This window comes from Megalopta genalis, chromosome 4 (genome assembly GCF_051020955.1).
Source record: "Megalopta genalis isolate 19385.01 chromosome 4, iyMegGena1_principal, whole genome shotgun sequence".
Taxonomy (NCBI): Eukaryota; Metazoa; Arthropoda; class Insecta; order Hymenoptera; family Halictidae; genus Megalopta; species Megalopta genalis.
Window position 1 is genome coordinate 16,663,889 of NC_135016.1, and position 25,943 is coordinate 16,689,831.

At 37.3% G+C, this 25,943-nt stretch overlaps 6 protein-coding genes across 11 annotated transcripts in view; 4 read left to right on the forward strand and 2 right to left on the reverse strand.

Moving 5' to 3' along the window:
- Positions 1–10: 10 nt before the first annotated feature.
- Positions 11–1,555, forward strand: LOC117221890 (anionic trypsin). The gene is made up of 3 exons (XM_033473186.2): positions 11–980; positions 1,076–1,207; positions 1,308–1,555. The coding sequence occupies exons 1-3, from the start codon at positions 825–827 to the stop codon at positions 1,527–1,529; spliced, it is 510 nt and encodes a 169-aa protein (XP_033329077.2). The 5' UTR covers positions 11–824; the 3' UTR covers positions 1,530–1,555.
- A 216-nt stretch (positions 1,556–1,771) lies between these two features.
- Positions 1,772–4,168, forward strand: LOC117221899 (zinc finger protein 277). The gene is made up of 8 exons (XM_033473202.2): positions 1,772–2,091; positions 2,160–2,370; positions 2,446–2,623; positions 2,697–2,899; positions 2,969–3,131; positions 3,354–3,566; positions 3,633–3,775; positions 3,851–4,168. The coding sequence occupies exons 1-8, from the start codon at positions 2,079–2,081 to the stop codon at positions 3,984–3,986; spliced, it is 1,260 nt and encodes a 419-aa protein (XP_033329093.1). The 5' UTR covers positions 1,772–2,078; the 3' UTR covers positions 3,987–4,168.
- A 136-nt stretch (positions 4,169–4,304) lies between these two features.
- LOC117221901 (uncharacterized) lies at positions 4,305–6,753 on the forward strand. Of its 2 annotated transcripts, XM_076520736.1 has the most exons (7): positions 4,305–4,771; positions 4,844–4,906; positions 4,987–5,134; positions 5,226–5,329; positions 5,826–6,015; positions 6,081–6,274; positions 6,361–6,753. In XM_076520736.1, exons 1-7 carry the CDS (start codon positions 4,757–4,759, stop codon positions 6,505–6,507), a joined length of 861 nt encoding a protein of 286 aa, XP_076376851.1. In that variant the 5' UTR covers positions 4,305–4,756; the 3' UTR covers positions 6,508–6,753. The 2 variants fall into 2 exon arrangements, with proteins under 2 accessions (XP_076376851.1, XP_076376852.1); XM_076520737.1 differs by having other exon boundaries at positions 4,305–5,134; positions 5,210–5,329.
- Positions 6,754–6,832: 79 nt separating this feature from the next.
- On the reverse strand, positions 6,833–10,824 carry mei-9 (DNA repair endonuclease XPF mei-9). Of its 2 annotated transcripts, XM_033473200.2 has the most exons (16): positions 10,685–10,824; positions 10,434–10,613; positions 10,169–10,349; positions 9,932–10,084; positions 9,735–9,848; positions 9,506–9,654; positions 9,271–9,428; positions 8,970–9,201; positions 8,723–8,897; positions 8,474–8,641; positions 8,252–8,389; positions 7,946–8,164; positions 7,684–7,857; positions 7,470–7,610; positions 7,211–7,402; positions 6,833–7,131 (listed from the first exon to the last, which is right to left on the reverse strand). In XM_033473200.2, the coding sequence occupies exons 1-16, from the start codon at positions 10,750–10,752 to the stop codon at positions 6,967–6,969; spliced, it is 2,607 nt and encodes an 868-aa protein (XP_033329091.2). In that variant the 5' UTR covers positions 10,753–10,824; the 3' UTR covers positions 6,833–6,966. The 2 variants fall into 2 exon arrangements, with proteins under 2 accessions (XP_033329091.2, XP_033329092.2); XM_033473201.2 differs by lacking the exons at positions 10,434–10,613; positions 10,685–10,824 and having other exon boundaries at positions 9,932–10,053; positions 10,169–10,304.
- Positions 10,708–12,311, reverse strand: LOC117221900 (UPF0669 protein v1g209471-like). 2 transcript variants are annotated; one of them, XM_033473204.2, is made up of 6 exons: positions 11,765–12,311; positions 11,628–11,708; positions 11,431–11,558; positions 11,228–11,344; positions 11,017–11,164; positions 10,708–10,901 (listed from the first exon to the last, which is right to left on the reverse strand). In XM_033473204.2, exons 2-6 carry the CDS (start codon positions 11,655–11,657, stop codon positions 10,800–10,802), a joined length of 525 nt encoding a protein of 174 aa, XP_033329095.2. In that variant the 5' UTR covers positions 11,658–11,708; positions 11,765–12,311; the 3' UTR covers positions 10,708–10,799. The 2 variants fall into 2 exon arrangements, with proteins under 2 accessions (XP_033329095.2, XP_033329094.2); XM_033473203.2 differs by having other exon boundaries at positions 11,812–12,310.
- A 3,640-nt stretch (positions 12,312–15,951) lies between these two features.
- LOC117221933 (uncharacterized) overlaps positions 15,952–25,943 on the forward strand; it is a 328,669-nt gene continuing 318,677 nt past the window's right edge. For 2 of the 3 annotated variants that reach the window (XM_033473283.2, XM_076520738.1), the window contains exon 1: positions 15,952–16,368. The gene's annotated coding sequence lies outside the window, so the exon portion shown is untranslated. The remainder of the gene's footprint in view (positions 16,369–25,943) is intronic. The other variant, XM_033473284.2, reaches the window with a different exon arrangement.

A 25,943-nucleotide genomic window follows, 5' to 3' on the forward strand; every position in this document is an offset into this window, starting at 1 on the left:
TCCAAATTACTTTAACCGTATTAAATTGCATTTGGACGGAATCGCGGATAGCCGGCTAGATGTCTTCCGTTCATCTTCTATTCGCCACTCTTTTATTAGGAAAATTTTGCGGTTCAAGAATATTCCGAGGGTACGGAAATGTTCAGGAGACTCTTCTGTATCTACAGAAACACGTTTATTTATCGTTGTAAATTCTTGAATATTAAAAATAGAGCGCCATTTGTAACACGTGGCGCCTCTCGCGGCGAAACCTCGAAGCTCGGCATAGAAGTCCGTACAGCGCCAATTAGTATATGGCAAAACGCTGAAACTCCTAGCCAAAACGAGCTTCGAGATTTCGCCGCGAGAAGGCGCCACTGTTTGGCTAGTAGTTTCGGCTTTCCGCCATGTACTAATTGGCGCTGTACGGAGGTCGATGGAAGCTTCTTGATTTTATCGCAAACGTCGCCACTAGCGTAAAAAAGATAAAACAGAACTCTCTTGTTGGGAGTGTGTTCATTTTTGAAAGTTTAAATGGAAGCTGGAAAATCGAGCTTCGTAATATATTTAATATATGTACGATGTAATCTTATTGATATTTCATATAGAAATTTGAATTAGATCTGAAAGTGGACCAACCTGTATATAGTAAAAAGCAATATTTCCTATTTTTCTCGCAATTCCTACCAATTGCAATTTTCTCCAAATTTTTTTTTGTAATATTTTATATATTTTTATCGAGACACTCGATCCATCAGGCATCGAGGATTATAGGTAATCTATCGTATATTATCGTTTACTTCAAATGATACTTCTTCGAACGAAGCTCCTTTATTGTTTCTACAATGCCCTTCTTTCCTATGCAGCTTAAGAATCCTTTTCTCATTAACACTTATGTGAAATATGTCATCATTCCGGAGGCGTATGACGCGAAACTATTCGACCAATATACAGAACCGTGCGCCGTAGCTGGTTGGGGAAAAAACTTTCCTGGATCGGATGTACGTTATCGATAATAATTACATTTACCGCGATAATTGGGAAATTACAATCGTGTTACAATTTTTACTATACTTTGCGCGTGACTCTCTTTCAGGTCGGATCTGGTACCTACCTTCGTCACGTAAACATTTCGTTAATTCCTCCGGAACAATGTCAAATAAATGAAATAGATAAAAAAGTGCATATCTGTGCGGGTGTGGAAGAGGGTGGTAAGGATGCTTGCCATGTGAGCATCGTTCTATAAACATTTGTATTACTCTTTTATTCATATTATTTCCTGTTATCGTAACGTTATTTTCTGGTCTTAAAAACCGGTGATATCACAGGGTGACAGCGGTGGACCATTACTCTGCAAAGATATACAAGTGGGTATAGTATCGTGGGGAAAAGGATGCGCTCGTGCTGGAACACCTGGCGTGTACACGCGATTGGACGCCTACCTTGATTGGATGAATTATTCCATACTAAATAATTATGCAGTTAGAAATGGTTTAAACGTATTAACTCTCGTTTTTGTATTGATCGGGTTACTATTTTTTGTACTATGAGTCATTAATAAACGAATTAAGACAAATTTTATTCATGTATTGCTAATTGGACAAGTACCTAGCATAAGGACCTACTTCTACACGGTTTTCTTATTCTCTAAGCTGGCGTGCACATCCTAACATTTTACTGCACAACAAATCCGCGGTACATAGATCCTGTCTCAGCAGTGAATCGTCAGCCAATCGGGGCAAAGAAAATTTCTGTACGTTCCCTTGCCAGCGGATCGAGCTGCGGCCTGGAGGTACGCATTGGAACGCATTCGAAATGTCGTGAACTTATTTAATTCATACTACTGTTCATAATACTGTTTACGATCAAAATCGTTCTTACTTTTATTATTTATCTACTCCTGCAAAGCACCGACCTAACAAAAGCTGAATATATTGAATTTTTTTAAATAAATGTGTTGAAAAGCAGAGAAAGTTATCACATGCGCGAGACTTTTGATAGTTAATCTTCTGAAATGAAAACAATTTGAAGAGTAAATATACAGATATGTATTGAAATTAAAAATAGAATTTACATATTCTGTTCACGGTATAACAATTATGAATCTTAAAGGTAAATGTTCTCCTACATTTTTTAAAAATACATATTACCTAAACAGCTTGTATCGATTTATGTTGCAGAAAATCTGTTAAATTCGAGCACTTGTAAACAAAATCATACCGTATATAAATTTCCATTTGTTGGATTAGATGATAAACCTTATGATACAAAATGTCTTTTATGTGATATAAAATTTGTTCTCCCTGATAATGAAAAGGATCTTTTGACACATTTGTTTAAAGAACACAGGCTTGTAATAGGGGATGTTTGGAACATTGCTAGTTTAAAAAGGTTCGAACTGTTATTATGAAAAATACTTATTCGAGATCTTATAAATCCAAACTTACGTTGCTTTCAATATTTTAGCTATATACATTATTGGAGTATAAAATTTAAGGAAGAGCCGATAACTACGTATTGTACAACGATGTTAATGGATTGCACACCCGATGGACAACCGAGTAAAAATGAAACATATTTCCTACTTTCTGATTGCATCTTAGAAGATAAAACGTTAAGAGATGAAATACACAGGGCCAAGTTGGTATGAAATTTATATTAAGTTTAAATAAATCGTATCGTTATAGTATGTTATAATGTATGATTTCTTATTCAAGGAATGGGTTTTATCGGAACAAAGCAAGGAAAGAACCGACACTAATTTTAAACGGGGATGTATCTTTTGCCGACTGGAATTTTCAGGATTACGTACCACGTACATAAAACATTTGGCGCAAGAACATAATTTATACTTTGGGAAACCGGATAATCTAGTATTCGTTCATGAATTTATAGATAAGGTTGAGAATACTCTTGAAAAGTAAGAGGATAAAAATATAATTTTACCTGTTTCGTATTATTTTAATGTATATTATATATTCTATTTCAGTTTGGTGTGTCTATATTGTGAAAAAACATTTACCGATCGTACGGCATTAAAGGAACATATGCGCAAAAAGTTACATAAGCGCATAAATCCTAACAATAAAGAATACGATAGATTTTATATAAATAATTATTTGGAGCCTGGAAAATCATGGAGGCATAAACAGGTAGCGTATTATTATTAGACTGTGGATCTTTATGCAAAAGAAAATGTTCCTGCGTCGATTGCGAGCAACAAAAGTTAAATAAAATTGTGTTTCTCCATTTAATAATGCCGATACATCATCCTTGCTAAGAATCTATAAAATCCACAGTCTAATTATTATAGTATATGAGATATATTTTTTGAATACATTAAAATACAAAATATTATTTTAAATTTTTGTTAGGTTCAGAGTAAAGTAAAGGAAGATGATTCGGTAGGGGATCAAAGCAGCGAAGACGAGGGAACATGGTCCGATTGGAATGATGAAAGCATCGGTATTACATGTTTGTTCTGTACACACACCGATAAACATTTCCATCTCATGCTTGCTCATATGAAAATTGATCATGATTTTGACTTCCAAGAAGCATCTAAAGATTTATCGTTCTATCAAAAAGTAAGACACGTTGCTTTAAGTAAAGAAATATTTTCGTAGAGCTTATAAATTTTAACTTTAAAACAGGTGAAAGTGGTTAATTATGTAAGAAGTCAAATTCAATTGCGACGTTGTGTTTTTTGTGAAGTAGAAGTGGAGAATCCCTTGGAGCATATGAAACAACAAAATCATTTTAAGATACCTGTGCAAAAAGTATGGGATCAGCCGAAGTTAGTATTTTATGTAAACGAATTTTGGTACAGTGATATTAGTTAATAATTAATTATCGATATAAAATTTTTCAGATTTTACTTTCCTCTATGCGAAAATGATTCCTTTCTATACAACTTGGATACAAGCGGTAGCAGCGATGAAGAAAGTGAAACAGAAAATGCTGTAGAAACAGCGTTAGGAGAATTAAAAGAATATACAATTTCTTAATCTAACAGAATATTGTGGCGGAATGATTTATCTCTTAAGAGGATCTTGTGAATGATGAAACTGTTAATTAGAACAATATGTTTATATATATTTTATAAATATTTGTCAAAGTTATTATAGTACATTACCAGAGCATGTGCTTTATAATATATATAGCGAAATATAAGTGTGAATGTAGTTTATTTAACTGTGTTTTATCTTTATATAATTTCACTTTAAGCAAATACATTGTTTTACGAATTAAATTATTCTTCAATTAGCAATAACAATAAATTATCTCACAATGATACATAATGGAATTAAAACTTATTGCTACTCAAATTTGATTGAAAACGATCGCATTAGATTAAAAATAGTAGGTATTATAAATACTGTTGCTTTCCAAAAAGCTAGAATTTGCGCTGAAAAGTTATATCAACATTTGACTTTTAAATTTGCACCTCCGCAAATTGTGGAAATGTTTCAAGTCGACTGGCACGAATATATTAAAAACAGAAAAAGGGTAATATTTACATAATTTGTATTTAATAAAGCATATTACTCTTGAGTTGCATTTTTGTTAATTATAACTTACTAGTTATAATTATACCTTCTAGGAAATTGGAGGTAAAACATGGTCATTGACACAAACTGTTGCAGTTTTTATAAATGATAAATTTCTCGGCAGCGATAAGGAATTTATACATTATATAAGTGAATCTTATATCTTTAGTTTACCCGTTAGTTCACAATATTATGAAAAAATCGCCATCGAGCAATGTAAGCTATTCATGGAAAAATCTAAGGTATTGTATACAAGGTATTATATATAATATTATTCATAAATTATATATGTATAATAATATCGTGCGTTTTAGAGAAAATATGTTTATTTTACATTTAATATAAACAGCCGTACGATCGGTTCTTTTATGTTTATGGTAAGAATTCATGTTTGTTTTGATTTTCCACAGAATTATAGCTTTAGAAAATATTTTGACTAAATTTAATATTTATTTAGTTATATTCTGATCTGTTGCCATTGACTTGCCAATATTTTTTAAACCTTTGCACCGGTTATGATGCGGTAGCAAAGTGTTATAGAAATTCTTATTACATAAATATGAATGTGCATCGCATAGTAAAAAATGGTTGGATACAATGTGGAGGTAAACTTAAATACGATATAACATGACATATATACGTATTAAAAGTAATTTAATTATTTTATATTTTTATGCAAGTTTTTATTTACATCAGGACTTGTATCACCTAAAGAAGATACGAATTTTGTGGACGATATTATTGCAATACCTGACGAGTCTTATTGCATTCCACATGATCGTCGCGGAGTCTTATCTATGGTAAATAATGGAAAACATTGTAATGGACCACAGTTCTCTGTATGCTTAAAACCCAATCCATGGATGAATTGTTATTATGTTGCTTTTGGGTAAATGAAAAAAAAAGTAACTCTCTAGAAATACGTATTTGTGAAATTAGTTATTACAATATATTTATCCTGAAAAGACAACTCGTGGATGGAGCTAAAACTTTGGAAACATTAGAAAAGATATCAACATATTATGAACGCCCCTCTAAAGAAATAATAATTTCAGATTGTGGAGAATATATCTTTGTAGATGAACCTAAGATGGAAACAGAATCGAAAATTTTCCTTGTCAGTAAAAATGATTATTATTAACTTGAATTTGTAATTTTGTGTTCACAAATTATACTGCAATTAATTGTACTTGATTTTATTTTTATACTTTTTAAATTTATGTCAATTTAAATATTATAGATACCATAATTTCTATCATTATTATCAATTATATATTATATGTGTTTGTGTTTCAGAAACATCAACCACCAATATGTACAGAAGGAGAAGCTATGAGATATAGTGATACTGGGTTTGATTTTTATTCCATTACATCATGGCTTGACAATGTAGTGGATAAAATAGATGTTCGTGATACAGCTTCGGTTTTAATGGCAGAACGCTATTTAAATGGTCTTTATTGTCTCGTATCTGATTATGAACCAGGTATGTAAGAAGATAGTTCATATTTACCAACATTGCTCTGTAGCCTCATTATATTACTCCGGTAGGAATGGATATGCGGGTGTCTGAAGAAATTCATTTAATTCCAAAAGATAGTACTGGAAGCGTGACTGAGGCTATGCTTCAACAATTATTATTGCAGTTTCATCCAAATCAAATAACTGAAGAAGAAAAATTAATGTTTGTCTCTGAAATTTCTAAAATAATTTTAGCTTATCTTTTCTGTTATGAGAATAATAAGGTGAATTGAATATAAAAATTACATATACATATTTCTGTAAGATAGATAACGTAACATGTAAAATATCATAATATATGACTTTATAGTATTGCTTGAAACATATCTCGATCGGCACTCGTGAAGCTATACATAAAATATTGGAAGTTGCACACAAGATAGCTTCAAAAGCTGTTACAAAATCTGAAATAACACAGAAATGTGACGATGTAAAAATTGTAGAGTATGTTGACTAATTCTCGATTATTAGACATTACCCTGAAAGTGTACGTTTTTATATACATGCATTCATTTCAATCATTTTGTATTTACAGTATAATTGAAGCAAAGCGGATTGAATCGAATCTATTGATTTCAGAAAATTGTATCTCATTATTACAAGCTATTTTGAATGAAGCTATATTATGTTTTATAAGATCTTATGACATACAAGAATGATGAAATATAAAAATATAATCGAAATAAAATTATATATTATATCAGTATGTGTATATGATTTTAATTTTAATTCTAATACTTTGAATACATTTAAATTATTCTCTACGAAAAGATACAGATACAAACTTTTTCTTATTTATTTATTTTATCGTAATCCTTTTTTGTATCACATAATTTCTGACACAGTACACATCGATTACAAACAAGTTCCAAACACGTGCAAAATATGATTTAACAGTATATTACATATACATATTTCATTGCTTGATTTTTGTGAACAGTCTTTTTCCCCGCCCTCTACTAAAGACGGTTTTTTTAGCAGTAGTAGCCGATTTTTCGTCGGCTGCAGAACATTTTTCATGAAGCCCATTGTATAACATTTGTGCTTCATTTTTATTTCCTATCATTTCCGTTATTTCTTCCTGCGAAGATAAATAAAAAAACACATATAGAGAAATGAAAATATTTCTTCAATATTATGTTGTTTGTTTGAATACATACTTTTGTAAGTTTGACAAGATGATCTAGTGATTGTCCTTTATTCAGAATTGAATACAAATTTTTAGTGGTCACACCTGGTAGTTTGGCGATAAAATCGTGAATGTGTGAATTATATTTTGCTACTTCTATCTGATCATTTTCTTCAATTCCGACCTGAGCAGCTTTTGTAGCATCTGGTTGGGGTTTTCCTAGCTGCAATATTTCATGTGATACGAATGAGGAGTATTTACTATATTTTATAAAGCTTCTGCATCACTACCTTTAACTCTTCGAACAATTGTGCTGTTGCATGAGGTCCAGGTGACCATATAAGTTTTAATCGTGGAAAATGTAGAGTCAACAGTTGTAACTTAGAAGTTATGGTCATATCTTGTACATCTGAGCTAGCGTAATAGTGTCCCTGTAATTAGAAAAGTTATTTTTTAAATAAAGTGAGAATATTTTTTATTTATAAAATGTGAAAACCTGTCTACCTGAAAGCAGAATGCTTTGTTTGGATCAAACTCTATCAAAAGCATTGGCTGGACATAATGTCTCGTCATGGATACAGCCTGGTTGTACAATCTACCGCTAGATAGTGAACCAATTAAATCTGAAATACTTTTTCTTTCCACGCATATTTCTGGTGACAAAATATAATCGCCAACCTATAAATTGAAAATAAAGGGGTACATGATACATCGAGCTTAAATTAAGAAATAATTTAAATTGGAAATCAAGTGCGTCTTGGTATACCAGTAATGTCATAGGTTCAACCTTCATGCCTCTTGTGTAAAGTATTGCAGGAAGTTCACTTCTAAATTCTCTTATATCAACTATGACAGTGTTGGTAACTTTGGATAGAGTTGATATTCCACCTTTACGCGTATTTTCTTCGATGTTTGGATCTGCTTGCACCGTATCGTTAAAACAATCGTCAGTTTTACCGTCTTGGTCTTCAGGAATGACCATTGTCTAAAATCGAATGAAAATACGATACAAGTAATGCAAAATAGTAATGTAAACAAATTAACAGCTTAATATAAAATATGGTAACATTACGGTTTTGGCATTGATTAATTTTTCAAACGCTTCCTTTTCTCGACGCAACGATGTCAGATATTCTTGTTCTTCCACAGAGCCTCCATAGATTAAAAAATATACTTTTAAATCTATCGACGGATTATTATTTTGGTAAACCTACAAAATAATACTCGTTTATACATGTGTTATTACATTTTAGTCATAAATTAACAAAATCTTTTATATTCCTTTTATGCATACTTCAATTTGTCGCACAGCAGAAATATCAGCTACATACATAATAATATTTGTTGGCATATGTTCTTCCAAAGCACGTTGCAAAGACATTGGATCATCATTTCTTTTCAAAGATTGTATTAAAATGATAGGTACATCCGCTGTCATGTTGGATAAATCTAATTCTCCGATCTATTAAAATATTACATTACAATTTCACGATGTAAAATACTTTAATTGTAATTTTCGTTAAACAACGTAGCAAGGCATTACTTGTGAACATTTTTCAAATAAAGTTTCATGTTTGTCCTTTTCTTCTGCTAAATCAGATTGGCTTTCTTCAGAAACTTTTTGACTTAACGTTAACATATAACTATCTTGCTCGTTCTCGTCTGTATCATTATTAGTGTTCTCTCCTGATGTTGATTCTTTTTCAGTTTCTTTTTCTCTGTTTGTAATAAAGTAGTTAAATACGATTAATTATAAGAATTGATTAATTTTATTTTTCATTGATTATTACCTTGTTGTCTGCATTTCTTTGTGAGAAAGTTTCTTCATTGCCTCGAATAGCAGATATTCGTCAGAACCCATAGTTAAGTAATTTTTTAATTGGCGACATATATTACGATCGTGTACCAAAACAAGAATTTTGTCATTAGTTTTGCAGTCTTTTCTTTTTTTATTTTGATGTTGAATTTCCAGGAATATTTCAGTTAAAGCAGCCCATTTAGGATTTGACTCTGGCTTTAATTCTACGTACAAATAATAGAATTACGCAATATGATCGCAAATTTGTTTTATGTACATTTCTAAGCACTTACCGCCTGTTTTCTCATTGTAAACCCTATTTTTTGCATTTTTGAATAACACGTCCACACAATCTAACATTAACCAACCACTGTTTTTTACAGCGTATTCCATAGTGCGTAAACGGTTTAACATTGAATAAAATGACACGCAATCTTCATATGTCAAACAGCTGTATGGTTTTATACAGCATTTTTTCATTAATAACATCTTAATTTGTTAAATAACATTTTATACATAAATACTTACGCTAGAAGAGCTCTTAATGTTTTCAAATCAGATAATAATTGTTTCGATGTTGGACTAAGTTGGTGCCAAATAGGATCTAATTGTGATTGCAACTGCTTGTGAAACTTTCTTGCAATTGCATTTTCAGTATTCAATTCATCTAAATCTAACTGCAAAAATATATTATAATTGAATTTCAATGTTATTATACGATATAATAAATATATAATAAGTCAACGAAAGTACTTACATATTTATTGAGCCTTTTCAATTCTTTAACTACATAATTCATTAGATCAAGTAAACAAATTTGTATGTTCAGCATTTTGGATGTGATTTTTGCATGTAATTCGATCACCTCAGCCTGTGAATTACAATTACTTGTCACAATTTATAATACGCAATATATGTTATATCATACAACCAACGGTCACATAATTTAGTTACCTTATGCTGGCCTAAACTATTATGTACAAGCGAATGAAAACGTGGCCATAAATACAATTTCTTTACAAATAATGCCTTCATTACTCGTTCTACCCGTGCATAGCCAACAGTGAATGCCAATGCTGAAGAAGTAAAAGCTTTGATGAAGCCTGTCTATGCAAAATAAAATAAACAATCATAACACTTCATTTTGTATTGCATATATATGTACTGTTTCAATTTTCTTTTAATACATACTTTATTATTTTGTCGATATAAACGAAGAGAGAATGCCTCTTGATACAAATTGAGAATGTTATGTGCTCTATAAACGAGAATTCCAGTGATTAAATTTAATGGAACTCTATTTTTTAATAAGTCCACTACAAAAATTCGACCGGATATAAATAAAACACCTCCTTCTAGATATATTATCGACCTGTAATATAAAGATAAAAAAGAATTAGAAGTACACGTAAAGAAACAAATTTTTTTGTTCAAAGTAAAAACTATTGATTTAAACCTTTCATCTGAAGAACATTCTGCGGTTATAACACGGGGTAATTGGTTTATCTCAAATTTTTTTAATCTATCAATAAAGTACTGTTCATCTTGAGACGTAGTTCCTAGAACTATAACCAAGTTTCCTGGATCTATATAAGCTCTTAATATATTCATAAACACAGTTTCTATACCAAGTCCCCTAAAATAAATAATAAATTATATATGGAATATTTTACAATAAAAGGCCAATAATAAAATAATAGTAGGCACTTTGCAGTAATAACAAGACCATCTTCATGGAGCACTTCCAAAAACATTTGATTCTCGTATTCCAACATATTTATTTTTTTACTATATTATAATTATATACACATCGCCACACGGTTTAAAGAAGTATATCTAAATGTTGCCATGTACAAAACAGAATTTGACGAAGCGTATCTAAAAGGTGCCATGTAATGAGAGCTAAAATCGATAAGCCATGGTCCTGAAATAAAACAATATGATCGTATTTAGTATACAAAAAATTATATTTATGGAATATGTAACCGTTAAAGTTTGGTGCATATTTATTTCATATATTTTTATTTCTCAAAGAATACCTCATCGTTATCGTCTTCATAAACGTCTTCTGAATCTTTATCGTAAAAAATATTTTCTGTATTCGCTGTTTCATATACTAATAGGATATATTTACTACTTTTATGAGACGGGTGTCCATAAATTCCTATACTAACTGGTCTTTTAAAGCTAGAAGTTGATAATTATTATTAATATCTTTTGCTGTACTTTTACGCTAACGTTAATAAGTACCTATCAGGTATAAGAATTATATCTTCTCCACAAGTAGCAGACTGATGGCAATATTGATCAGGCTCGTAAGTTGGTTTTGTTGTTATTTGGGAAGCGTATATATCTGCATCTCCGGTTCTATAAAATTTAAAGTAGAAAAGCTTTTTCTTATATACCTTACACAAAAACGATACATACTACTATAATTATAGACTGTTACTTACTCAGACGTTAATATTATTTTGATGAAACCATCGTACGTTAGGCTATAATATTTGTACGAACCTCCGGTAACTTCATCCGATATATAATGCAACAATCTTTCTTTGAATGCTATCACATATGGTACTTGCTGATAAAAGTTATCATAACATGAAGAAACTAATTAATTTATAATAAGAATTTAATAAATACATCTTACCAAAATGATGAAAAGAAATATATTCTTCATAGTATAATGCAGTTTAACATGATCATTAAGCAATTGTTATAACATTAATCGCTGTAAATATTTAAAATTTTTATTGAAGCGAAATATTATACAATTAACCTTTTTACCTTGCTTTTAAACAACTTTAAAATATAGCTTGAAGAATGAATACTACCATTAATTGAAGATTTTTTGCAAGTAATTAAAACTTTCCAACGTTGTAAATTTACTGAAACTCCATTCGAAGATAGTAATTCCTTTGGAATATATTTCTCTTTTGTTACTTCGTGTGATAACGCTTAAATTCGGAAAGGTTATTTGACAAAGACGACACTAGGCATACTCGTTCAAATAAACTACTCAATGCCATGTGATATTAATAAACAAGCGTTTTATTATATTCATTACTACATATAATCATAACACGTTTTCCTGGATTTGTATTATCATTTTAAATGAGTGAAATTTTGTATGGCTAATGCAATTATAGTACATATATACGTTAATATACTGTACGTGCGCTTAAATGTAACAGCATAAACATTTTAAACGTCTTATGTATAAATATTTTCTACATTTGAAATTAGTATATTTTATATGTGATTTATAAGAGTTCTTTATCTTCATTTACGGTTATGTATTCCACTGTAACCTGTAACATCGTTTTTTGATAGATGTCAAAACAATTTGTACTATATTACCGATTGAGAGGCGCGACTGATTCGTTTACATTTTTTTCTCAAACAGTTTAAATTTATGACTGTAATGATAAGTATACAGTACATATTTATAATATTCGAAAATTGATCATGTAGCTATATTATTTAACGCAATGTTTAATCAGTGTTGTAAAAATCGTTTAGGTTATCTATTTTCTATTAAATTTTGTCTTCTATTTGTCTAAGTAAAATAAAATGAATTTTCTATTGGCCAGGATGAAAAATTAAAACTAGTGCGTATCAGTATATATTCAGTGTTTCATATTATAAATATGTACAACTATTACATATTTAACGACGGTCTTTTTTGTCTGTGTTCAATAAATCATTGTCAAAAAAATATTTGTTCAAAGCAATATTTTCATTAGGTTTTTATAATCATTTTATACATAACTGTTAACAGACAAATGTTGATTTATTAACAATATATTATCACACGTTTCCCAATAATCTGAATACAATTGTGGCAGACACGAGGTTGACAAAGTTTTCTACATAAGTTTAATGCAAATCACTTTATAATTAGAAGTATTGTTCACACAGTCTACGTCTGCGATAATATTTAGTACGGTATCAAAGCACTCGTTTGATGACCCCTTGATGCTCGCACCTAACCCTTGGTAATCAAGCACGATATCCGGCGCATCATTATTAGGAAACGAGGTATTATAATTACTGTTTTATATCGGGAATAGGTCGTCATAATAGCGCGCTAAGGGAATTAATAATTAGCTCATCCCTTTGAAGTGAAGGAAAATTTGTATTACTAACAAAACTTCTGTATTACTAATAAAACATTTTATTTCATATCAATAAATTCTATTTGTATATAAAGAATAAATTAACGCTAAACCTATCGAGCACTAAATGCGACTAGTATTCCTTGTCAAAATGACAAAATTAAATTTATCTAGAGCGTGCGCAATTTTTATTACAGGATATGTTCTCTATAATGTTGATACTTATAAAATAAAAAATGCGAAACCGCTTATTTGATTAGCAATGACGGATGTTAATGTTAAGGATGATAATGTTAAGAAACAAGGATATTTTTCCAGCAAGAAAGGGAATATAAAAAAGGGGTTAGTAGAAAGTAATTTATGTTTTAATTTATTATGTTACCAACAGCTATTAATACAGCTGTTGTCCTGTGTTATTGCGTAAGCCGCAGTGCCTTATGTCGTGGGCAATGCGAGCAATGTCGTTATCAGGATGCGTTAGCGTTAGAAGATCGTCATTTTAGTGCCGCGATTGGTATTGGTCCGACGGATTGTAGCGCGGTTACCTCGATTCCGCCAGTGCAATAGGATCGGCCGGTACTTTTTCCTATATCGATATAAGCTACCAGACCGGTAACAGTCTCTCCTTCTCGCGGGGTGTAAACAGGGCCTATGACGAGACCTCTAAGAAGAAAGAGGAGGGACTGAGCGGTAGCATGCGGGCGAGAGTGTTGACTAAGGACTCCTTGGCAGCGATGTGTACGTCGCCTTATTAGCAATGGGAGCAACACCCTCATGTTCAATATCAGTTTTCGGAGAACCGCTTTGAAATCAATAATATTTCATGAAAAAATAACATCGGTTACTTTTTAGCTTATGCAATCTAATTGAACTGCGAATAAGTGACTTTGTCCACGTAATATGAAAATTGAATAAGAAATTGAATGCAACGGAAAAGCTGCGGAAATTGGTTAAGTACTCGTTAAAAATTCTTATTAATTCTTATTAATTCTTTATAGTTGTCAAACTTGTTAACTCAAATTAATTGTTAAAATTATAAATAATAATTATAATAAATTATAATAAATAATAATAAATTGTTAATTGTTAAACTCAAATTAATTCTTATTAATTCTTTATAGTTGCTTCAAACTTGTAAGGAAAGAGTAGCCTTCAGAGAGACATTCGTTTTATCTAACATAAAATCTTTTTGTTGTACGTATCATTGTTTTTACGTTCTTAGGGTACAGAAAATGAGAAGAATTAAACGTCTAACGGTTTCTCCAAGATATTAAGGGATAATGAGAAATACTGCTACGACCGTTATAGAATTGCCGACATTCTCGGTGAAGTCAGCTAATCTATTGTCCATGAATCCATTATTTAAATCATAATACTCCCTCGATGCTGTAATTAACAGAAGGAAACTCGTATTACGTGGAATCTTTATAGTTGTACGCAAGCGGTCGGTCACTCGTTGCTCCGACCATGTTTGTACATATTTCCGTAGATATTCGGAATCGGAATTTAATACCGTTTAACACAAAATTCCGTGACTATGTAACATGCAAGGTGCTTAAATGTTTGCCTTTTTTTCTTAATGCAAGTGTTTGTATTAACAAACTATCAGCAAGCATTAATTGAACAGGAATTCTGAATTAAAACTGATTTCCTACGAAGGGTCGAGTAATTTTTCAATTGAACATTATCTCCCATTGTTACAACTTATTAAGGTATTTCATCAAATAGATTCCTCTCTCGTAATATTGAACGATACTTAGCGGGAAACGTCTGCTATAAGAAGGATATTTCATTGGAAATTTGAATATTATCAATTTTTCAAATTCGAATTCAAATCTAAGATGAGTCAGCGTTCAAATTGTCCAATAGAATTGGACGATAGCGATGCAAGTGCGACCATGTGGTCAATTTGGGAAACTCATTTACAGGACTCAACTTGCAAAAAGGATAAGCAAGAACCGAGTTGTGTTCTGTACCAAAAACTGCATATTTCAGTCATTGATTATGGGTCAAAGGTAACGAATCGAAATGCATCGATTATCGTATTTCGATATCTACGTACTTTGCAAAAAGCAGAAAAGCGGTTAGAAACAATACTTAATTACTGAATTAAGGAAATGATTCTGATTTAACGAATGAATAAAATTATCGCGTATTTTTGGTAACGTTTTTTCATAGATTGCGGGAAGATGAATGACCGTGGAACATAGGTTAGTGTTTCGAGTCGTTTCAAGCGACACATCGCGAAGGCCGATTAGCAGATTAGCCCGTACATCGATATGATAATTATCATCGCGATTCACCCTTTCGACGTTTAATTCCAAGACAAAACGCATGCAAAGCGTATACAACACGAGCTTTCTCCGCTTATTCTCGATTGTACTCGACGCAGAGCTAAACACGAATCGAGCATACACAGGTGCACGTTCTAAAAACGAAACGAAACACTTAAAGGGTTAAATTGCGCATTATGTTTCCCACTGTTCGAAAAACGAACAAAACCACCGGAAATTAGATTACTCCCCCGTGTAATAATTTTGTTCCGCTAGATTGCTGAATTATCGCATCGTGCACCGGATCGATTCCATCGCTAGGCAGTGTGCCCGTGTTCCGTACGATGGAACGTAGGGGACGGTGCACGGTGGATCGAGCCTAAGGGCGGCAGAGTGGGAGCGGGAGGGGTAGAGCGGCTCGGAGGGGAGGGAGAATGGCGGAGGGTCAAAAAATGTGTAGGTGCGCGCGCAGCTGCTTTGTCTCTGTTAGTCGCGCGGTGGTGGGGGGGTTAGCCGGACCACGAGGGGCCACAGGGGTCCGTGAGCGGACCATGGCGGACCAAAGGCGACTGCATCCTTTCAGTCGGCCGCTGAACCCGCGCGCCGTACGGTTGCTCGTGCGTGCATATCGCACTTGACTTCGATTCGTCGCGTTACGTTCCCCCCTTTTTTTTTGCTCACTGCCGCAGGACCACGCGTGTGACGTTTTTCTATTCGCCGGCAGTCCTGTTCGTCCGTCCGTCCGTCCGTCAGTTTTGTACCTGGTAAGGTGACCAGTTCGAAAGGAGACGAGGCGAAGAGAAAGAGACGACGACGACGACGACGACGACGTCGTCGAGGCCTGCGTGCGTTCCGAAGGAACCTCTCCTGCAACAAACAGGATCACAGCGGAGCGCTATCACGGATTTCTTACCTCCGATCGTCCGATTCGTTGGTGTACAGCTTTCTTAGATTGTGGTACGTGCGCGGGCGTAACGCCGGGCTGAAGTTCTTCTGCATGGTAAGTAAACCGTGAATCAAAACAACTTCCGTCTCGCGTCTCTTTTCTACCGGCGTTTTCTCGCGGTTGTCACGAGGCTGCGCGAAACAGCGTGGACCTATCGCTCTCCTCCCCTTTCTCTTCTTTCTCTCTCTTTCTCCTCGTTCGGTTCCGTTCCGTTCCGTATCGCGACCGGAGGATGTTACGTTCGCGGTAGAAACGTCCGATCCAGCAGCCGCGCGCACGCTGTTAACGAGCTCCTGTTCGAAAGAAACGGAGTCGAACGTTGATTAAGGTTTTCGCGTACACGTGTACGCGAGCGCCCGGAACTTCGGGACCGCGGTAAAAGTGACGCAACGAGAATAGAACGACAGAAAGACGAAAGAAGAGAGGATGGGAACGACGCGCGCGCGAAGAGAACGGATTTATACTTTTCGTTGGATCGCGATTTGAAAATGACACTTTCGCCATGCGGCGTTGCAACGACGGCGCTTCACGTGTTTCCCGCCGCGAAGCCGCTTTCGACGCGAGGAACGATTCCGAAACTCGGAACACCGACGTGGTGTTAAGTTATCTGTGAAAAATATCGTCACGTTCCGGCTACTTTTTCGCACTGGTTTTTCTTTCTTCTTTTTCTTTCTTTTTAAAGAAAAGTAGATCGATTCAGCGTCGTAAAAGTGCGCCGAGGAAACGATCGACGCAATGAAACGCGTACACCGATTAAACGCTCGAGAATTCGCGAACGGGAGCGAGTCGAAGTTTATGTGGTTAACCGTACCCAGCGAGAGGAAGTGCGATCCGAAAGAAGACACCTTTCGCGGAGTTGCAAGTGCGCTTGATAACAAGGGTGTCGGTATTGTTGAAATCTCGCGTGTGTGCGACGAGTTCAAGCGTTTCTGTGGTTACGTAATCGGTGCACACGAGTGCACGGAATCTGACAGTGGTCTTGGTAACACGGGATTTCGAAAATGTGAGTAAAAGCGTTAATTGCAACAACGTTTCGTGTTGTTTCTTGTCCGGTGGACTTCGAATTAACGTTTCTCAGCTTGTCTCCCTCGTGTCCTCCGTTTTGTGTGCAAGATAATTAAACGACAAATGGTTATAATTAATGAAAATTACGTTCCCCTGTTGCGCATGCGAGTAATACGATTATTTCCCGACGATGGCAACGATCGCGTTCGCGACGTTACCTTTCTGTTATGGACTGATCAATTCGTAATCATCGAGTTTCATTTCTTGCAGTTTAACTTAATGCACAGTTTTTTTGAAAAAGGCCGGTAAAAAAAAATCAATTTTTTTTAATGTAAAAAAACACAATTTAGAACGTTGTCTTGGCAAGAAAATTACAAAAATACAAAAATATTAAATATTTATACAATTGGTATGATTTCTAATTTTCAGAATATTACTATTATTATTATTATTATTATATTTTATTTTACATTATATTTGAGTAAAATATATATTGAAAACTGTGCGAATCTGAATCTGAATACGCTGTCGGAAAGCGGCTCACAAGGAAGAGATAAGTCGTAAGTGATAAGTAGAAAAAGGATATATTTTATACTTGAATAAGTAAGTGTTATAGCTTACAATCCCATGTAAATGATAAATATCAATAAAACGATTGTTTTTATATATAATAATATAAAGTACAACGCCGCTCGAATTATCTCGAGTGTGCACAGTTTGGCCAGTTTAGCGCGTTCGAGTTAACTCGAGCGTGCACGTTAAGGGGTTAATTTTAAAATAAAAACGAAAACGTTGTTTCTCACGATGTCGATGTTCGTGTTATCGATGCAGGAAACGATTATCCACTTCTACGACATTGAATTTCGTATAAAAATTCGCGACGCCAGACGCGAAGCGAGATCGACTCGGAGGGAATAGATTTTCGTGTTGGGGAGTACAACACGCGAGTCGAATAAAATCGCGTGCGTCCTTCTTCTCGAGACATTTATATCGATACCACCCCGACCGTTTCATCGGGGCAGAAAACAGAGCCGCGGCAGATAAATATTCCGCTGTCGTTTTAAGGTAGCAATTCCTGCAAGCGGGGAAGTTTAAACGTCATTATATTTTACCGCGTTTCTCTCGTATATTCCACGGCATCTTACCAATTCCGCGGTGTAATCAAGCGGAGAGGAAATGTTTCGACAAATCCGCCCTGCGACGAGTTGTGCGGCTCGGAGCCGAATTGCACACGCCGAAGGAGGTTTTATCGCGATTAAGTTGTTTCTCCTTTTCTTTTTTCTATTCGGGTCTCTTACGTTGTTACAGCGATTCGAAAGTCGAGGTCTAACGCGGAGCGAAAATCGTTAACGAGTAGACGGAAAATTAATTTCCATCGTACATTAAAAATTGACGTCACGCGCGATAGAAACGTTGCGTCAAATAGTCAAGCGTGCAGCTTCGAAGACGACACACGTTCGAAGTTGTATGCACATTATCGTGCACCGGAGAAACGATGCTATTAGAACGATGCATTTCGCGCAAAGAACGTTAATTCGGCGAAAGTCGGCGAATATCGAAGCAACGATTATCGAAACAATAGACAAGGATCAAATAGAGCACAGCAACGATCCAGAGCAACGGATGATTTACCGCCTTATTTATTGCCCGTGCAACATTGCGCGGATTCTGAAATATATCGTGTATCACTGTTTACTTACCGCCGTTTAAGAGTTCGATGAAATATTAACGCCACCGTTTCCCGCGTTTTATCGATGACTCTGTAATGCTCGGACATAATTTATCGCGGCACGGTTTCGTTCCGCGGAGTTACCGCGCAGAGAGACCCAGCCGTTTCTCGATGTCGATGCAAAAATTTATTTCGCCGGGCTCGGCTGTTCGCGCGGAAACAACGTTTTCGCGTAAATACATGTCCGACGGTTTATCCACCGGGGACAGCGAATACGCGCGCGTGCGAAGGAAATTTCAAATTTCGATCCTGATTCGACGAAGGAAGCGAATCGATCGAGAGAACGCGAGGCTTCGATGTGTGTCAACTTTTTCGAGCGATCTTTCAGGAAATTGATTTCCTCATTGTTTCGCTCTTAATTATCGGAGGTTTAATCGCGGGGAGTCCTAGTCGACGTAGATCATGTTAATAAAATACTTTTTCTCCGACAAGGTTAATTTTATTCCAATCCGTTCGGATTTGCACGTTACAATGTTCATTGTTTTTTAATATTAAGACTCGGGTCTGGAGGATTTCGAGACGGTTAAGTTGACGAAGTATTTTTTAAGAAAAAAAAAGTCGAACCGAAAACGGTACAGAGGCTTCGACGACGTGTTCAGAATGCGTTCGTTATTTCGATTCCGGCACATTAGCCTAATTGCGAACAACGAGACTATGGCTTCGAAGGTGGATAGTCGAGGCGGAAAGGGTACGGAGGTTTTCGTTGCGTCGGGTTCAAGATACCGCTGCTATTTTTATTCTGACATTATCCTAATTGCGAATGGCTGGGAAGGGTCGTAAACGCGGTCGTATCTAAATTCGATCAAACTTTACTCTTGAACGTTGAGAGCATCTTGGAAGGTCTCCGTGATCCGGGGGTTTGATCTCAGGGCCAACCGTGAACGGCAACCCTTGAGTTGTGCCAACTCCAACACTAGTGTCGCAGTACGACAATCGATCTCGGCTGGAACACGTATGTATACCGAACGCATTTTCAGGTCCCGTTAATCTCTGTAGTATCGAGCACGTTGCCGAAGTCCCTCGGGACTGAGAAATTCCAAGACCGACGTGTGCACGCAGAAAGGTACACTAATTTTCGACTCGGATCTTACAATTTACAATTACACGAGAAAAATTGTAACTCGCGTTGCGCTCGGAAAACAGGATCAGTTGTTCCGATAAGTCTGCGCATGATTTCACGATAGTCATCGATATCCATTTAAGGGAAGCTTATTGTACAGGGTATCCCATAATTGTGTTGGTACGCGGAAAGGGACGATTCCTGAGGCCATTCGAAGCAACTTTTCCCTTAGCGAAAATGCAATGCGAGGTTTCGTTTACGAGTTATTAAATAAAAACAGTGGCCAATGAGAGGCGAGATCTGTTGGCGCTAGGCTGCCGAACTGGTCGAATTCCAGTTCCGCTCATTAGTTCGCCAGCCTAGCGCCAACCGATCTCGCCTCTCATTGGCCACTGTTTTTAGTTAATAATTCGTAAACAAAGCCGCGGATCGCATTTTCGCTAAGGAAAAACTTGCTTCGAACGACCTCAGGAATCGCCCCTTTCCGGGTGTTAAGGTAATTATGGGTCACTCTGTGTATGAAATAATATTTCTCAGCATTTCCTTGTCACGAACAAATTGTACGAGCGACAAAATTTATTTTCAGGGTTCGATACGCGATGATAGCGAGCAAGCGAGTGCATATAACCTTTCCATTCGATCGCGCGGATTAGATTCCGTTGGTTACCAAGACGTCGGGCAGAATAAAAAGATCAGAGTCGGTCGAAGTTGTCGAAACCATGCTTTCGGTATCAATGAAACCTCCTTGAGAACGTTAAGTGGCAGCAACGATCGCTTCGATATTGCTAATAGCGAACGAAAGGAGATTCGCGAGAGCAGGATAGGAGAGAAATTGGAATGGTTCGTTGAATCCTAATCTCGACAGCTTATTCTTATAGTTCGCGAGCTCTGCTACATCGTCGAGCTACAAAAAGGGCGACTGTTTGCGCCGATGACCTCGTTTCTCGTGATCTCAGCTTTTACGGCTTTTCGTCCTTTCCTGTGTGTACAAGATACACGGTGAATTACGATCGCCTCGGCACTCGAGGATCGTGGATTCTGATAAAAGGCTACGTCAATATTTAGATTCGTTATCGATTGACCCTTAGGCTCGCAGGATTCGGACTGTAGACCCTATTATGCGACCCCTTTCGATAAACTTAGCATCGCTCGAGTCTAACGGCGCTTTACGACGTTCGGAACCTTTGCCACCGCTCCAAAACGTTCCCATAAATCACGATATTCCGATAAATTCGGTAAAATTCACTTAGAAACAGCGATTTGTCCGCGAATTTTTTTGAGAGAGATTTTTAGCGTAAATCGCGTTTCCGTTTAACTTTTTTGATCCAAATTTTCTTCGCCGTTGAAAAAGTCGAGATCAACGTTTCCGCATCGAGAGAATTGTTTTCTCGAGAAAGGCGGTCCAGTGTCGCCGACTTTACGGCGATTTTCGCTTTTATTTGTAATCGAACGGGGGTATCGAGTACAGCGAACGGTCGCGGCGCGCAAAGAACGACGAAGCTCTTAAAAAAGTCAACCGGCAAAAGATACACGTGTTTCGCGTCCGAGAGAGGAAACAAACGGGGAAAGTCGACGAGCCCGTTTCGTCTCGGATTTGTCAAGCCGCGGGAGTACATTGTCCCTCGCGTTCGGCTCCGCGTGGGTCCTTAATTGGCTATATTTTTAACTCCGCCCCGAGCCGGTCTACAGCGATAACTTTTTCTTTCGTTGGCCGCAATTAGTACGCATTTTTGTTTCTGCGCCGCGATACCTACTACCTACCTGTCCTGGCGCGTTTAAACACGTCGTAAAGAGCCGAGCGATTTTATGACCGACGCGTACGGGCCACTTCTTGGCCACTTTAATCGATATTCATGCCACATTCGTCGCTCGACTCTGCACCGAAATTCACGCGCGATCGTTACCGAAACAATAGACCACGAGAAAACCGTCGATCTACTGGAAGTGGGAGACGCGCGTTGGCTCTAAAGGATTTACGGAAACGTATTTATTAACGCGAGAAATTAAGAACTTCGTTAAGCGTATCTAAATAGGGGCATTTGGAGACTAAAATTGAGAATACATTTTCGTTCAATCATTTTGGAAATCATTTTCTTCGTTTTAAAGCGCGCGCGAGACTTTCTTACCGGTTTGTACATATTTTAATTATTTAAACGGAAGTGGATCATCGACGAACGTTCTATTATCCGAACGGTCGCGATACTTGCTTCTTAAAGTAAGACAGGTCGGGCGCGGTCTTTCAGAAAATTAACTAAAAATCGAAAGCAGATTTCCCAAGGGAGCGACGCGATCCAAAGTGAATCCGATTTGAAAAACTGGGCCTAATACCTGGTCCCATCTCGGCTCATTACCTTGTACCCCACGCGACACGAATCGGAACAGGATCGACGGGAATGGTGTGCACAGGCGGCTACGGGGTAAGATGGTGGGGACCCCGAGCGAGAGAAGGCAACGCGGCGGGATATTGTCGAGGCGTAACAGATCAGAGTGAAAGTTGAAGCACGACTTTGGACGCTGCTGGCTCCGTGTTTCTCTTTCTTTCCTCGGATTCCGAGCACGACGCGAAGAAGAGCCCGGAATCACGAGTCGCAAACCGCCTCCGAAATCATTCCTGCCTTTGACTTCTCTCGACGCAACGATTATGCGATTATATCACGGCAAAACGGTCCCTCCGATTTCCTTCGTTCGTTTCCATCGTTCCTTTAACGAGCCATTCTCTTCTCGCACACAAAGGCTGGCACAGAAAGGACCCGCGTTACTTCGGAAGATCGACCGGGTGCGTTCGATCCTTTGTCCTTTATCCAAAATTTTGTTTGTTCACCGACTCACTGACTCACCCTTACCGACGTTCAGATCGTCCACTAAAATGGATAATTTGGGAAGAGGATTATTCGAGTCTTGCGGCTCATTTTTATAATTGTGGACGATTTATAACTATAAAAATAAACCGCGAGGCTCGAATAATCGTATCTCCTCTTCCCGAATTGTCCATTTTTGTGCGCAATCTGGGCGTTAATTAGAGAGACATTACTGTATTTCGTCCGCATGACGGAGAAGAGATAAGACCACCGAATCAAATTTAATTCGACGCTATCGCATAAATGTCCGATCGAATCAAAATTTATCTACGGACAAATTTATTGAAATAAGATTTTTTTAGAATACAAAGTGTTTTTTTCATAGTTTACGTTGCGTCGAAAAGTTTACGACTTTTGGATAGATCGATCGGTTCGGATCGAACCGATCCCGAATGTGTAAATATGTGCGAACAATCGTTGCTCGAACAAAATATTTTACCAAAAGGTATTCGTTCGGATAACAATCTTGGACAGATAATTATTCGGAAGAATTCGAATAACGCCAAACTCTGGCTCGTCGGAGTTACTTTGGAGTCAACAGGGTAGTACCGATAGTTTTACATGTCTCAACTTCTTTTTGTCTTCGCTTTTCTTCTCAAGTATTCGAAGCGAAGATTGCATACTCTCGGTCTCTCCCGGTACCATTTTCTTCGCAACTGCAGCGATTAGAGCTTCTCCGTCCCCGATAATTCTTTAATAGAGGAAGAAAATCTGCATTTATTTCATGCGCACCGTTAACTCCTCGCCGTACCATTTTCTTTACAGTTAGAACGATTGGAAGTTTTCCGATCGCGATGCATTCTTAGAAGTCGGAGAAGATTTATATTTCTAGTCTGCGAACGTTTACTCGTACGCTCGAATATCGATGTCGAGGGAACAGAATTTTATTCTACGTCTATTACTCTAGAAATCTCCGCGACGAGTCGGTCTCGTCAAATTACGGCAACGGTTTAAATATTAATAACGTACGAATAACCTTAAGCTATCGCAGCGTTGCATATACTTAATTTTCCAGTAGCAGAAACCACCGGCGTACGTTGCTAAATTCCAACGTGGAAACGTTGACTAAAACTTTCTTGGTAAGTCAGATTTGACCGGCTTCTATGCGCTCGAAGAGAGCACACGATTTCGGAACGTTTGACCCAAAAAGGTAGCCGACCGCCGGCGACGACGATAAAACGAGGAAGCGTTTTAAACGTGCGCTATTAGGCAATTATTTAGATAAACGCCGAGCAGCCTGTTTCGACCTCGAAACCGGGAACCCGCGGATCCTTGCGATCGGCTCCCGCTGGATCCTCGGTGTCCTCGGCATCTTCTTTCCTTCTCCGGGCTGCGCTCAGCCTCTCTCCCCTCGTTCAACCAGTTGCATCCTTTCGTCACGATCCGTGCTGACATCCTCCCATCGACCGAGAGCTGTGTGCACTTCCGACCAACTGGTCAACCACTCCACTCCACGCCACTCACGCACTTAGACCCGACGAAAGGGTCCTCATGGGTGTTTCAGCGTCTATTTTTATCCCGGCCCCCGTGTACATCTCGTCGGTTCGATACCGTTTCGGCTTCTGGCTGCTGATCTCCGTGACCCGGGGTCCCAGCGTTTCCGTTTTCTTTGAGATCGAGCCCGAGATCGTTCTCCTCTTTGCCCGTTATCGTCTCGACGAAACGAACGCACTGGCAAAGATCAAATATTCAACGCGTCGGGGTGCAATGGGGTCTACTTTGAGTTTAGTTCGCCTTAGTTGTTACCGAATCTCGTTTTCGTTCGTTAAGTTTCGTCGACCGGGAATTTTATGTAAAACGTAAAATGCTCGTCAAATTTGTATACCGTTTGTCGCCGTTCTTCGCCGTTTTACTTTCGCGTTGTCGACCGATACGTTTTCTTTCATTACCGATTGTAATTGAGAGCGACACGAAGCCAGGTTTTTGGCGCAAAATGGAGAAAGATGTAAAAAGCATCGTGAACGAAAAACAAACGATTACCTGGAAAATGGGAAACTGTAGTAAAATGTCAATTAAAATGTAAATTAACATACAGGACGTGCTGCTTGATAACGAGGATCGAGGATAGCGATGGATCGGCCAGTTGGCTGTTGCAATCTCTTTGAAAAATGTCCAAGTTACTGCAAATGTACCGCAAATGTTTGATTTTCTCTATATTTTGTTTAGTAGTAAACGCTTTTATAAAATATATATAATATATAGTTTAATATATATTTTATAATATATAGTTTTAACTCTTCGTAACACAAAATGTCGTCGTTTCTCACGACGAGCGCACTCGTCGAAAACGTCTAATTGGTTAATCGTTGCACAGCATTCGAGAAAAAGAATTCTTCGAGGTCACTGATTTCGCTCGGACATTACAATCGAACGTCTCGAGAATTTGCGAGAATTTCGTTCTCGGTACAAAATGGCGAGCCGCTTGGTTTCTCCGCAAATGGGGATTCCGAGCAAGCTTCGACCGAAAGCGGAGAATTCGCATTTCGTTCTTGGCGGATGTTAACAGAGGGAGGGGGAGAGAAAGGGAGAGAAAGAGAGCGAGAGAGAGAGAGACGCGCGTGGGTGTGGTTTCTCGTTAAAGAAATACAAAATGCGCGAGGAAGACGGGCTCGTCCGCGCGCCATCAATATTTATAAAGATGATTTATGTACGTCGCATCGACGCGAAATCCGCGAAATAATTTTCGACGAGTTTCCGCGGCGTCGACGCGACACCCGCTTCAAAATATTCTGTCGGATTCGCAACGATCGTAGCCTTTTTTCGTCGACGACCCACGGTTCGAGGACCCGATTTGGCGTAGAACGGGTGCTGCGTCGCTGTCGGATCTATCGTTGATCCCGTCGCAGCGAGTCGCCGGTTAACCAACAGCTGTCCAATTTCTGATTCAGCAATTAAATTGCTCGCTGCGAAACTTGGTGCCCTACAAAGTAGCATGCGCGCTTCCGGCAGAAGATTAGCCTGACTTATTTAGGCCACT

Excerpts from the sequence above, each read along its gene's own strand:
- LOC117221890 (XM_033473186.2), top strand. The coding sequence starts at position 825 with ATGCCCTTCTTTCCTATGCAGCTTAAGAATCCTTTTCTCATTAACACT. Across the intron at positions 981-1,075 it reads AAAACTTTCCTGGATCGGAT|GTCGGATCTGGTACCTACCT; the intron begins GTACGTTATCGA and ends ACTCTCTTTCAG. Across the intron at positions 1,208-1,307 it reads GTGGTAAGGATGCTTGCCAT|GGTGACAGCGGTGGACCATT; the intron begins GTGAGCATCGTT and ends GTGATATCACAG.
- LOC117221901 (XM_076520736.1), top strand. Across the intron at positions 5,330-5,825 it reads GTCGCGGAGTCTTATCTATG|AAACATCAACCACCAATATG; the intron begins GTAAATAATGGA and ends TTTGTGTTTCAG. Across the intron at positions 6,016-6,080 it reads CGTATCTGATTATGAACCAG|GAATGGATATGCGGGTGTCT; the intron begins GTATGTAAGAAG and ends TTACTCCGGTAG.
- mei-9 (XM_033473200.2), bottom strand. The coding sequence starts at position 10,752 with ATGTTGGAATACGAGAATCAAATGTTTTTGGAAGTGCTCCATGAAGAT. Across the intron at positions 10,085-10,168 it reads TATATCGACAAAATAATAAA|ACAGGCTTCATCAAAGCTTT; the intron begins GTATGTATTAAA and ends TATTTTGCATAG. Across the intron at positions 8,390-8,473 it reads CTGCTGTGCGACAAATTGAA|GTTTACCAAAATAATAATCC; the intron begins GTATGCATAAAA and ends ATTATTTTGTAG.
- LOC117221900 (XM_033473204.2), bottom strand. The coding sequence starts at position 11,657 with ATGAAGAATATATTTCTTTTCATCATTTTG. Across the intron at positions 11,345-11,430 it reads AAAATAATATTAACGTCTGA|AACCGGAGATGCAGATATAT; the intron begins GTAAGTAACAGT and ends TAAATTTTATAG. Across the intron at positions 10,902-11,016 it reads ATGAAGACGATAACGATGAG|GACCATGGCTTATCGATTTT; the intron begins GTATTCTTTGAG and ends GTTTTATTTCAG.
- LOC117221899 (XM_033473202.2), top strand. Across the intron at positions 2,624-2,696 it reads AAATACACAGGGCCAAGTTG|GAATGGGTTTTATCGGAACA; the intron begins GTATGAAATTTA and ends TTCTTATTCAAG. Across the intron at positions 3,567-3,632 it reads ATTTATCGTTCTATCAAAAA|GTGAAAGTGGTTAATTATGT; the intron begins GTAAGACACGTT and ends ACTTTAAAACAG.